The following is a 13,604-nucleotide window of genomic DNA, read 5'->3' on the forward strand; positions in this document are numbered from 1 at the left end:
ATATTCTTTCCAAAAAACAATTTTGCTACTTTTTTCTTTTTTTGAGACTGAGTCTTGCTCTATCACCCAGGCTGGAGTGATCTCAGCTCACTGCAACCTCCACCTCCTGGGTTCAAGCGATTCTCATGCCTCGGCCTCCCGAGTAGCTGGGATTACAGGCAGGCACCACCACGTCCAGCTAATTTTTGTATTTTTAGTAGAGATGGGGTTTCACCGTCTTGGCCAGGCTGGTCTCGAACTCCTGACCCCAGGTGATCCTCCCACCTCAGCCTCCCAAAGTGTTGGGATTAAAGCCATGAACCACCACACCTGGCCTATTTTTTTCTTTTCCCTCCATTGTGCTATGATTTTGACATTACAATTTTATTGAAACTGCACCATAAGAACGAAGCAGAAATTATTATAACCTTTAAATAAACTTTACAACTGGTTCATACTCGTGTGTGAACGACAATTCTTTTGACTACTTCCCAACTGTGCATTCAGTGGCGTCATAAGGGCACCTCGAAGTTGGCCATAAAGGACGTATTTATACCACACTAATCAGCAAATACTATAAATCAGGGGCTTTATATGTTCAGAGTTTTCTTAAGAAAATAATTTTTTCAGAGATCCGGTTTAGCAGCATACCATGAGGCTAAGCCTTCAAGCATTAGTGTGCTAATTCTGAGAGATGATATTTCTGGACAAAGTACACAGGTATCATCTGATGAAGACTGAAGGGAATTCAGGGTCCAGAGACAGTGCTAGGGCATCATTTCAGACTTATATTTCCTTTTTTTTTTTTTTTGGAGATGGAGTCTTGCTCTGTTACCCAGGCTGGAGTGCAGTGATGTGATCTCGGCTCACTGCAACCTCCGCCTCCCAGGTTCGAGCTATTCTCCTGCCTCAGCTTCCCAAGTAGCTGGGATTACAGGTGCTCACTGCCACACCCAGCTAATTTTTGTATTTTTTAGTAGAGACAGGGTTTCACCATGTTGGCCAGGTTGGTCTTGAACCCCTGACCTCAAGTGATCCGCCTGCCTCAGCCTCCCAAAGTGCTGGGATTACAGGTGTGAGCCACTGTGCCTGGCCTCAGACTCATGTTTCAAAGTCTCAAATACAAATTTGCCCACCTGTTCCAGTTATTTAATTCAGATCTATGCTCAGAACTGAAGAGATGTAGAATCAATAGTTCACTTCAGGGAATGTGGTAGTTGGAAACAAAGAAAAATATATTACATGACAGGGGACCAGAGCACGCGATCTCAGGGGTGTGGATGCAAACCCACCATGGGGGATGTGCCTTCACGTCACAGAGAGCAAAAGGAAGGGAGGGGCAGGCACGGAGGGTCCACAACAGCAGGATGGAAAGCACTGCCGTTTAATGGAGGTTTAATAGAGGAAGCGTTCTCTACAGGCACCCAGACATCTTCCTGCACCTGACCCAAGCCTCCCCTTCTCGACTTTCTCAGTAGACAGTTTCCTGAATGATGGTCCAGACTTTCTTCCAGAACCTCTTGGGACTATCAGATTCATTGCCAAAGCTCTAGCACTCTGAAGGGTGCATTGTTCTCTCTTGTGTTTACCTCCTGGCTGCATCTTGGGGGCTTCTCTGGCTGTGCCAATCCTAAAACAGCAGAATCCCGAGGACCACCACGACCAAGCCAGCCACGCCCATGTGGATGAGATTCTCCACTGTGTAATCCTGGGGGTGTGAGGCTGGGGAGGGTGGGCAAAGAGGCCACAGAGGTCAGGGCAGATCAACTTCACCCAGGACCCCTGGATGTCCACCCAGGGCACCCACCTCCTCTTCACAGGACCTGATCCTCTGTGCCAGCCCCATCACTGACAGCATCTCCTTATGCACCAGTCTTGGGGTCTGAATTGTTTTGTGATGGGCTGAGGGTCTCAGCTGCTCCTGAGAATCAACCAAAAAAGGGGGGAGGTGTGTGAGGAGTTGAAGAGACTTAAGCCAACATGTCCCTCAGTTGCTGCATTCCTTTGTCTACACTTGTCATAACTGTTCTGTAGCTATGTGATAGACCCTTTCCCTGCTGTGGCAGAGGTACATTCGCATACGTATGTACATATATGCATAGGTGTAAATATGTGTGTATACATAATTGAGATATAACAGTGTGTATATGTAAATATATAATGCATAATATGTATTATAAGATATATGATAGCATGTGTATATATAAATATATAATACATAAAATATATTATATATTACTGTGTGTATACATATAAATATGTAATAAGATATATAATTGTGTATATATAAATATATAATACATAATATATAAGATATAAAATACAGTGTGCATATATAAATATCTAATACATAATATATAAGATATATCATTGTGTATATATAAATATATAACACATAATATATTTAAGATATATAATAGTGTGTAGATATAAATATATAACATTATATATAAGATATATAATAGTGTGTGTATATATAAATATATAACATATATAAGATATAATAGTGTGTATATATAAATACATAACACATTATATATAAGATGTATAATAGTGTGTGTATATATACATATATAATACGTAATATATAATAAGATATATAATAGTGTGTATATATAAATATATAATACATAATATATATTATAAGATATATAATAGTGTGTGGGTATATATAAAAATATGTAATACATAATATATAATAAGATATATAATTGTGTGTATATATAAATATAAATACATGATATATAAGATATATAATAGTGTGTATACATAAATATATAATACATGATATATAAGATATATAATAGTGTGTATATAAATATATAATACATGATATATAAGATATATAATAGTGTGTATATATAAATATATAATACATAATATATATTATAAGATATATAATAGTGTGTGGGTGTAAATACATAAATATATAATACACAATATACAATAAGATATATAATTGTGTATATATAAATATATAATATGTAAAATATATATTACTGTGTGTATACACATAAATATGTAATAAGATATATAATTGTGTATATATAAATATATAATACATAATATATAAGATATATAATACAATGTGTATATATAAATATATAATACATAATATATAAGATATATCATTGTGTATATATAAATATATAACACATAATACATTTAAGATATATAATAGTGTGTAGATATAATATATAACACATTATATATATTATAAGATATATAATTGTGTGTGTATATACAAATATATAACACATTATATATGATATGTAATAGTGTGTATATATAAATATATAATACATAATATAAATTATGAGATATATAATAGTGTGTGCATATATAAATATATAACATATATAAAATATATAATAGTGTGTACATATAAATACATAACACATTATATATAAGATGTATAATAGTGTGTGTATATATACATATATAATACATAATATATAATAAGATATATAATAGTGTGTATATATAAATATATAATACATAATATATATTATAAGATATATAATAGTGTGTGGGTATATATATAAATATGTAATACATAATATATAATAAGATATATAATTGTGTGTATATACAAATATATAATACATGATATATAAGATATATAATAATGTGTATATATAAATATATAATACATAATATATATTATAAGATATATAATAGTGTGTGGGTGTAAATACATAAATATATAATACACAATATACAATAAGATATATAATTGTGTATATATAAATATATAATACATAATATATAATAAGATAGTAGTGTGTGGGTATATATAAATATATAATACATAATATACGTTACAAGATATATAATAGTGTGTGGGTATATATAAACACATACATATATATTTGAAGTGAGAAGAGTATTATAAAATTTAGAAACAAGTTTGTCCTCCATTTTCTTGCGGTTAATGTGATTATTATCAATAAATCAGAAGAGAGCATTTGGGAAAGGATTGAAAGGGAGTGTGTCTGTGGTAAGTCATTAGGAAGTAAAATCTGCATACTCAAACCAATAGCCTTCTCATCTATACTTAACTAATTTTAGAAGATAGAAAGGAATCAAAGACTTTCAAATTATTCAAGTAGTAAAACAATGCTTAAAATTCACAGTGTCCACAATTTTTATGAATACAACTTCAAGCGTCTGCTGATATGTGTATAAAGTTTAATTTTAAATGTATTGGATAAAAAGACATTATTAATGAGAAGTTATTCTCCATCATGAATGCATATATTTAATTTAATCCCAAAGAAAATCAGAGCACAGTTATTTTACATCATAACGCTACCTAACAAATTAAATGTGTAAATTATAAATGCCAGCATTGCTTTGAAATCTTCAGAAACAGAAAGAGAAACTAGATAGGTGGACATAAAAAACAAAGGACAGAAAGGCATTGCACGTGAGGTTTGCTGCTGAATATTTGCCTGCATTGCTGCAGTGAGCAGGTGCACGATCTCCCCCTCGTCTCAGGTATGCACTGAGTATTACGAGGCTGCCAGGGGAGCCCAGGTGGGGAGTGGGTGGGGCCTCCATCTTCTACCCTCAGTCTAAGCATGATTCCCCCCAGGCGCCTCCATATCTCCTTTCAGACCTCCCTGGCCTTTAGCCCCATCTGAGGTCTCTGGGGTGGGAGCCCAGGATCAGGAGGTCCCTGACTATTTCCACCCTCCCATGGGCTGGGCCCTCCCCTGCGGACCCTCCCCCTTTACTCCCCTCTTTCCTTAGCGTCCTGAGCTCTCCTGGAGGCACGGCCTGAGCTGAGCCTTTGAGCTCTGAGAAGACAGGGTCAGGGGCCTCACCTGAGACCACGAGCTCCAGGGGGTCACTGCGGTGAGACAGCAAGTAGGGGAAGAATGTGCGTGAGCTGAAGCACCTGTAGGTCCCCGCGTGGGCTGAGGTCACAGGACTCGTGGGGAATTCAGCCTGGTGCTGCTGAGCTTGGTGCTGTGATCTCAGACGCAGCGGGTGATGGGCTGCCTCATCCTTGGTCAGAAGGAAAGTGTCCATCGGGCTCCATGACTGACACAGCAGGGTCACATTCTCTCCTGAGGCCACTGTGGGGCCCGGCTGCACCAAGAGGAAGGGTCTGGCACGGATCTGTCCTGGAGAGAAGAAGGATGGGTGAGGGGCTGCCCCTCCTTGTTCTGAGCTGAGACCCCCCCAGGCCTCTCTCTGGGACCCTCAGTCTCTCTGTCTCTGTTTTCTCTGAGTCTCCCCTCCCCGCCCATCCCCTGTCTCTGTCTGTCTCTCCCTCCCTTGGGACCCCACCCCTCATCCCGGCCATCACCACCTGGGCTCCCCCGGCAGGGCCTGTGCAGAGCCTGGATCCCTGACTGAACCCGCTGGGCTCCTCACCTGCGATCTGGATGTCCAGGGGGTCACTGGGGGCCGACCACTCGGAGGAGAGGTTGTGTGCACCGGAGCATCTGTACTGGCTGCCGTGGGAGCCCCTCACAGGGCCCAGGGTGAAGTTGGCCTGGGAGAGCCCAGCCTGGGGCTGCCGGCCAGGGCGCTGGAAGAGGTCATGTCCCCCCTCCTTGTACAGAGCGAATCTGTCGTAGCCGACATCAGAGCCACACTGCAGGGTCAGGTTCCCTCCAGGGGTCACGACAGGGCCCTGCAGGGTCAGGAGGGAGGGCTTCCTAGACACGCCTGGAGGGAAAGAAGAGTCGGGACTTGGAGGGGCTGGTTCCTCCCGCACCCCTTCCTTCTCCCGTCCTGGCCCTGCAGGTCTCACTGTGTCTCACACTCAGTGTCTCTGGGCTCAGGAGTCCCTAACTTCCCTTGTTCCACCCTCCTACATGGGGCTTCCTGAGAGTAAGTTCTCAAAAATAAATAGGGCAAGGAGGAAGACGTCCGTACCTAAGACCAGGATCTCCATGGTATCACTGGGTTCCGACCAAGCCGGGGGATGTCCGTGTAATACCCATAACATCTGAACATCCACCGGTGACTGGCGGTCACGGGGCCCACAGGGAACAGGACCAGGGACAGCCCCTTGGAGGGTTCCTGTGAGTCCGGCGTCCAGGAGAGCTTGTTTTCTCCTTCCTCAATCAAAAGGAACCTGTGAAACCCCACCCTTGAGCTACACTGGATGGTCCCGTTCTCTCCTGAGGCCACCACAGGGCTTGGCAGGGCTGAGAGAGTGGGTGTTCTGTAGGCTCCTAGGAGAGAAGGAGACACTGTCTTAAATGGGGCTCATGCCTCCCACATCATCCCCCAGGGCTGAGTTATTAGAACAGAGATGCCCTTGAGAGCCGACCCCCTTCCTGCGGGCAGAGCCTGGGGCTGGGACCCCTGGGTGTCCTCTTACCTGTCACCACCAGCTCCAAGGGGTCACTGCGCTCTGACCAGCCTGCAGGGCTGCGATAGTGACAGCGGTATCTCCCTGCGTGGTGCTCTCTCATGGATGGGATGAAGAAGTCGGTCTTGTTGCTGGGCTCTGTTGGTACCAGGTCATGGGGCTTCCTTCCTTGGTGAGATGGTAACCCTGGGTATCCAGGGTCCCCTGGCACCAGAGGGTCATGGGGCTCCCCCAGGTAATCACAGAGCCTGGCTCAGCCCAGAGGCTGGGTTTGGGGAGGGTCCCTGGAAGAAACCACAGCTGGGGTCCACAGACCTCCCCCGCCCCTCATTCCCAGCTCAGGTCACGGACCCTCTTGATTTTCTCACCCTCAGCTGAGAAGCCCCTGAGATGAGAGTCCAGGTGCTGAGTGTGAAGTAGGGCGTGGGAGCTTAGCAGAGACTCACCTGCAGGTGCTCGGGCTTTCTGGCCCAGACTCAGCCATGGAGAAGAGTTTCCTGTGGGGGATTTGGAATACAGAGGTGTGGCTGCTTCCCCTCCTGCTGGAGCACCAGTAGCCACTGGAGCCCTGAGGCTCTCTGGTGAACAAGGCTGCTGTGGGACCCCCTCCACCCCAGCCCAGTGCCCCTCCTGGCCCTCGTCTCTCCACCACTGACTGAGGCACAGAAGAACAGTGAGGATGGACACTATGATGCCTGCTCTGCGTGCTCCAGCTGTGGGACAGGTGACCACATGGCCCTCCATGACAGACAGATGCACGGATGTGGTTAAGTCAGAGCTTGCTGCTGCCTGCCTGGGTCCCCACAGCTGTGAACTCACAGGAAGTGGACGGCCCGTGGCTGGGCCTGTCTCTGATTCCCCCCAGTGCGGGGGCTCAGGGGGACCCAGGCCCTCTGCACACATCTCAGCCCAGACCTGAGGTGTCCCCTGATTGCCAGGGTTCCTTTGTCTGACAACCTGCCCTTGGAGGGTAGACCCAACATCACATCCAGGTCAGCTCCCGACTTAGCGTGGGTCTAAACTGAAAACACCGCCCTTATTTTCTCAGAGCCTCCACTCAGGACATCGACTTTCTTTTTCCCCACCGATGCAAAGACAAATATTTCCCCAGCAGAAAGTCATCCTGATCTGGAGAGACCCACTTCCTGCGTTCGGTAAATAAAGTCAGTTTCATTAGGGGAGGCTCTGGAAAAATAAGGGGATGCAGATTAGCAGAAGATGAATATTCGGCAACTTGTTTCTTAATTAATTAATTTATTACCAAAGAAAGAGAAGTGGAAACATGAGAATAGGGACCATGACTAGAACGTGGTTGAGGGAATGGCTTCTATCTTATTCCCTGGCAGAGAACTAAGGGATAAGAACGAGAAAGCTGGCTGAGCGCAGTGGCTCACACCTGTAATCCCAGCACTTTGGGAGGCCGAGGCAGGAGGATCACAAGGTCAGGAGTTCAAGACCAGCCTGACCAACATGGTGAAACCCCTGTCTCTACTAAAAGTACAAAAACTAGCTGGGTGTGCTGGCATGCACCCGTAATCCCAGCTACTAGGGAGGCTGAGGTGGGAGAATCGCTTGAACTCGGGAGGTGGAGCTTGCAGTGAGCCGAGATCACGCCACTGCACTCCAGCCTGGGCAACAAAGCCAGACTCTGTCTCAAAAAAAAAAAAAAGAAAACTGAGTGAGTGGTGGTTGTGAGAACACACTAAAGAGGAAAGATAGTCCAGGGCTGGGAGTGGTGGCTCACGCCTGTAATCCCAGCACTTTGGGAGGCTGAGGCAGGCAAATCACAAGGTCAGGAGTTTGAGACCAGCCTGACCAACATGGTGAAACCCTGTCTCTACTAAAAACGCAAAAATTAGCTGGGTGTGGTGGCGGGCACCTGTAATCACAGCTACTTGGGAGGCTGAGGTGGGAGAATCGCTTGAACCTGGGAGATGGAGGTTGCAGTGAGCCGAGATCGCACCACCGTACTCCAGCCTGGGCAACAAAGCCAGACTCTGCCAAAAAAAAAAAAAAAAGAACAAGAAAGCTCAGTGAGAGGTGGTTGTGAGAACACACTAAAGAGGAAAGATCATTCAGGGCTGGGAGTGGTGACTCCCAGCACTTTGGGGGGCCGCAGGCAGGTGGATTACCTGAGGGCAGGAGTTCGAGACCAGCCTGGCCAACATGGTGAAACCTCGTCTCTACTAAAAATACAAAAATTAGCTGGGTGTGATGTCAGGTGCCTGTAATCCCAGCTACTTGAGAGGCTGAGTCAGGAGAATCTCTTGAACCTAGGAGGCAGAGGTTGCAGTGAGCTGAGATCGTGCCACTGCACTCCAGCCTGGGCGACAGAGCGAGACTCCGTCTCAAAAAAAAAAAAAAAAAAAAAAAAAACTCAAAGCCATTTCTTGGATGGATACACAATAATCGATAACAGTCTGGCCCAAGTGTTGTAGAGGATGAGGAGAAAAATAAGAGAATAAGAAAAGAATATGAATTTCATATAGGATGTGCACATGAACCTGTCGAAAAATTTTCTTGGAAAGAAAATATTCTATAACAATAACTAGAATATACTTAGCAAATTTGTATCAGAAATCAACCAATCAACAAATACAAGTTAGAGAAAGAGGTATGTTGCCCATTAAGTCATAGAGAAAACATACAAATAAATTTAAATTATACCAAATAAATCATTTAAGCAGGAGGGAGAATGACACAATTATGGTAAATAATGGAGACAAGAAAATATCTGTGAATCCTAGACCCGTCATGATTATGGGCCCCATATGTCCTTCAGTAACTACAATCAGTTATGAAAAAGTAAATACTAGCCTTTGTTTCTTTTATGAAATTCTTTGTTTTTCTTATGGAAACACAATTACGAAATAATGGGGCTACATTTTACTTTCTGGGATGGTGACAGGAAATTCCTCACCTCACAGCTCCTGTGGCTGGGATCTCAGCTGTCAGAACAGACCAAGCATTCACTGCTTAAGGGCTGAGAGGAAGAACGGTTTCAGAAAGCTTTGGCTTCAGAACCCAGTGGATGTGGAGCAGATGAAAAGGTTTGGGAACTATGAAAGCACTTTTAAATATGGTTAAGGATCAGAGTTGCATTTATTAGACATGAACATCCATACAGTCCCTGATTATTCCTGCTCTCTAAGCCTTGACAACTCTTAGTCACATCTTGTAAAAGGGAGATTTACATTTTCCTAATGAAAGATATAATTTACCTTCTTCACACTGATCCGAGAAATTGTCTATAGACATATATTACTGGTGAAATCTAGTGCATCCGGCTCCCTGGAACCCATAAGAAAGGAGATGAAAGTGTACCGTTTTGCAATCATCACAGAAAGTTTTCAGAGACGTACAGCCATTGCCAACCAAAGCACAGCATGCAACCACCAGAGATATTTCAAATATCCTAAGTAGCAGTTAATTATGGGTATTATTTTATAATTAATTATTATAAAAAAGAAAGAAAAGAAAAGAAAAAGAAAAAGAAAAATCAAACCCAGAATTATAATAATAGCAGTTAAAGATGGATATTAGACAGTATCTATTAGAGAAATAGAGAGACAGAGGATAGGTATATACATAAATAAACATCTGATTGGTTCCATTTCTCTGAAGAACTCTTGCAAAAACAGATTTTAGTCTAAGGGATAATCGCACTCAAACTTTATTGCACTCATAATATACACTCACAAGCAACTGAGGAAACTCAGCATTCTGTATGACCAAGGAAGTTCCAGGATGCTTCCCTCTGGTCTGCCTACCCTGGTGTAGAGTACAAAAATAATTGCCTATTTAGATAGCAACATTCCATGGTCCAACTAGACGTCATCTACCTCTTGAGCTTCCCCACATCCTGTTCAATTTTGGCTCCTATTCAAGGTCTCCAACAGTCCTGGCCCTGTATCTAGACACTCTTCCTATTTCCTCTATCAGGCCCCAGCCCCAGGAGAATGGTTCCTGCGGTTGCTGTCCACAGCACTGACTGGGACGTTGCCATGAACTCTAGTTTCAGCACCATGGTCAGAGTCCAGGAGGTAACATGGCTTCCTCTGTTTTCTGGTGTGTTAGTTGATACATTTGTAAAAGCTGGGCCCCCTCTTAGAGACTCCTAGAGATTCCCTGAAGGAGGCTAATAAATATTTAGCGAATGCATCAGAATAAATTGGAAAAAGACACATCCACTCCATGGATTCTGAATAGGAATGGAATTCAGAAGCTTATGATATTGGCTGCTCACCCAGCAGGACAACCACTAGCACGGCCCAGGGTGGCAGTTAGAGTTGGTTCTTCCTCATCCACCTCAGGTCATCTCTTTCCTGACCAGGTTCAGGAAACCAGTTTATAGGGCATTGACTAAAAAGCAACATGCTTGGGGCCTGACACAGTGGCTCACGCCTGTAATCCCAACACTTTGGGAGGTTGAGGAGGGCTGATCACGAGGTCAGGAGATCAAGACCATCCTGGCTAATATGGCGAAACCCCGTCTCCACCAAAAATACAAAAAAAAAAAAAATTAGCCAGTCGTGGTGGCAGGCGCCTGTAGTCCCAGCTGCTTGGGAGGCTGAGGAAGGAGAATGGCGTGAACCCGGGAGGCAGAGCTTGCAGTGAGCTGAGATCACACCACTGCACTCCAGCCTGGGTGACAGAGCAAGACTCTGTCTCAAAAAAAAAAAAAAAAAAAAGCAACAGGCTTGGAGTTACATCACAGTATTTTCAAAACCTACATCTGCCTCTTGCTATCTCTGTCTCCTTGGGAAAGCCACTTTGCTTCTCTGAGACTCACTTTGCTTTTCTATAAAATTGCAATAATAAAAGTGTCTTCTTTGTAAGGATATTTGGTGGGTTGACAATCAGAGATTATTATATTCTACCTCTCGTAGGAAGCAAGCAATTGAACTAATAGGGAAGACTCTGGAGCCAGGAAGCCTGAGATTTGATCACGGCTCTGCCCCTTTTAACTATGTGACTTAGGGAAAGTTACCCACATTACTATTGTGTCATATATAAACTTAGCATAGTGCCAGTAACTACCTTATATGGTTTTGGTGGGGAACTACATAGTTAATACACGTGATGTACAAAGTAAAATTCTACCATGTTCTTAGCAGTCACTCAATAATGTAAGCTATTTTTTACTATTATTATTATTATTATTATTTTCATTATATGCTTAGAAATAACCTGATAAACTATGCTCAGTAAATGACAGCTGCTTTTATGAAGAATTGCTAGAATTGCTGTGAAGGTCCTTAGGCATCTGTCACATTCCCTGGTTTATGTTCTAACGTTCTAGACTCTCCATCTGAGGTTTATAGACTCTTTATCAGCCCTGAGGGATGCAGGTATTTGTTTATTACTAGATTCATTCAGAAAACATCTCCTGGGTCTCTGGCGTGCCACATCCTGTGCAGGGAATGGGTGATGTGAAAGATAGATGTTAGAAGCTTAGAATATCGCATAGCACCTGTAAGTCCCCGCATGGGCTGAGGTCACGGGACTCATGGAGAATTCAACCCCTACCACTGAGTAGGGTACTTTGATATTAGATACGAGGGTGGGGTCTTGTCAGCTGCATCCTCCTCAGATGGAAGGAAAGTGTCTGTCCACCCACCTTTGCATCTGACACAGCACGGCCATGTTCTCTCCTGAGGCCGCCATGTGGCCTGGTTGCACCGAGAGGGAGGGTGTCTCAGGGATCTGTCCTGGAGAGAAGAAGGATGGGTGAGGGGCCACCCCACCTTGTTCTGAGCTGAGACCTCCCCAGGCCTCTCTCTGGGACCCTCAGTCTCTCTGTCTCTGTTTTCTCTGAGTCCCCCTGTCCCTGCCCAATCCATCCTCTCTCTCTCTCTCTGTCTCTCTCTGCCTCTCCCTCCCTTGGGACCCCCACCCCTCATCCCAGCCATCACCACCTGGGCTCCCCTGGCAGGGCCTGTACAGAGCCTGGGTCTCTGACTGAACCTGCTGGGCTTCTCACCTGCAATCAGGATGTCCAGGGGGGTCACTGGGGGCTGACCACTCGGAGGAGAGGTTGTGTCCACTGAGCATCTGTACTGGCCCCCATGGGAGATGGTCACAGGGCCCAAGGGGAAGTCATCCTGGGAGAACTTCTGGCCAGAACTCTGGGGAAGTTGATGTATCTTTTTCTTGGACAGAGAGAATGTTTTGTAACCAACATCAGAGCAACACAGGAAGGTCAAGCTCTTTCCATGGGCCATGACAGGACCCTGTGGAGTCAAATGGGAGGGCTCCCTAGGCACACCTGGAGTGTGCAAGGAGCCAGGACTCAGAGGGCTGGTTCCTTCCAAGCCTCTTCTTTCACCAGGTCGCCTCCAGGTATGGTCAGAATCTAGTGAGCTGCTGGAGCTCTTGGTCTCAGGTGCTAAAGTCTGCTAAACCAGACTGGTAAACCTCCACCTGTGGCTAGAAGTCATGGGGTCCGCCAGGATCAGGGCTTGGAACTGTCCATTGGACTGTTTTTCGGGGTCCAGGAGGCAGAATAGCTTGTGTTCACCTTCCACAGTCAGAATGAACCTGTCAAATCCCAGCCGTGGAGGACATAATCGGGTCACCTTACCTCCTGAGGTCAGAACAGGGCTGGGCTGAGCTGATAGGGTGGGTTTGCTGTAGAATCCTAGGAAAGAAGACAGCACCACGTTAAATGGGGCTCACACTTCCCACATCATCCCCCACGGCTGGGCTGTGAGAAGGGAGACACCCCTGAGAGCGGAACTCCTTCCCGAAGGCAGTGCCTGGGGCTGGGACCCCTGAGTGTCCTCTTATCTGTCACCACCAGTTCCAGGTGGTCACTGGCTTCTGACAAACCTGCAGGGCTGAGAAAGTGACAGCAATATCACTGTGCATAGTGCAGAAATGCAGGGAAATAGGGGAAGAAAACATAACTCCTCCACTGACCCTGGGTCGTGGGTGTTCTTTCTACCAAACAATTCTCTGCTTGGGCTTCCCTTTTTTTGTTACTATTTTCTAACAGTCTCCTCCACGTCTCCCTGGAAACAGCCCATGATTCATTTCTGCCTCCTCAGTGCCCCTTGTCTAGTTCTCAGAACCTTCCTCCTCCTCTTTCCATGGTCCTGCCCTGAAGCCTTAGGGACAGTGGGTGGGTTAGCACTTCAACTCTGAAAGGAAAGCTAATCTTTATTTAAATAATCATCTGTCATCCACTGTCTGTGGCCAGGACTCAGCAGCAAATACACCTGGTGCCTTCCTCAGTTGGACCCTTTTCAATGAGGCTGACTGAAGGCTGAGCACACACGTGTGTGAGAAG

The 13,604-nt window shown here is 44.7% G+C and overlaps 1 protein-coding gene and 1 pseudogene across 1 annotated transcript; both read right to left on the minus strand.

Moving 5' to 3' along the window:
• Positions 1-1,347: 1,347 nt before the first annotated feature.
• Positions 1,348-7,614, minus strand: LOC129459497 (leukocyte immunoglobulin-like receptor subfamily A member 4; annotated as a pseudogene).
• Positions 7,615-9,267: 1,653 nt separating this feature from the next.
• Positions 9,268-12,693, minus strand: LOC134732251 (leukocyte immunoglobulin-like receptor subfamily B member 5). The gene is made up of 3 exons (XM_063615462.1): positions 12,297-12,693; positions 11,934-12,024; positions 9,268-9,604 (listed from the first exon to the last, which is right to left on the minus strand). Exons 1-3 carry the CDS (start codon positions 12,535-12,537, stop codon positions 9,562-9,564), a joined length of 375 nt encoding a protein of 124 aa, XP_063471532.1. The 5' UTR covers positions 12,538-12,693; the 3' UTR covers positions 9,268-9,561.
• Between the last annotated feature and the right edge of the window lie 911 nt (positions 12,694-13,604).

The sequence above is a fragment of the Symphalangus syndactylus genome, chromosome 13 (assembly GCF_028878055.3).
Source record: "Symphalangus syndactylus isolate Jambi chromosome 13, NHGRI_mSymSyn1-v2.1_pri, whole genome shotgun sequence".
NCBI classification, from domain to species: Eukaryota; Metazoa; Chordata; class Mammalia; order Primates; family Hylobatidae; genus Symphalangus; species Symphalangus syndactylus.

What these genes read in the sequence shown, in the direction of transcription:
- LOC134732251 (XM_063615462.1), bottom strand. Translation starts at nt 12,537, where the DNA reads ATGGCCCATGGAAAGAGCTTGACCTTCCTGTGTTGCTCTGATGTTGGT. An exon ending in CCTGGACATCCTGATTGCAG is followed by an intron (nt 12,025 to 12,296) that starts GTGAGAAGCCCA and finishes TCTTCTCTCCAG; the next exon opens with GACAGATCCCTGAGACACCC. An exon ending in GTGCTGTGTCAGATGCAAAG is followed by an intron (nt 9,605 to 11,933) that starts GTGGGTGGACAG and finishes TATGGGTTCCAG; the next exon opens with GGAGCCGGATGCACTAGATT.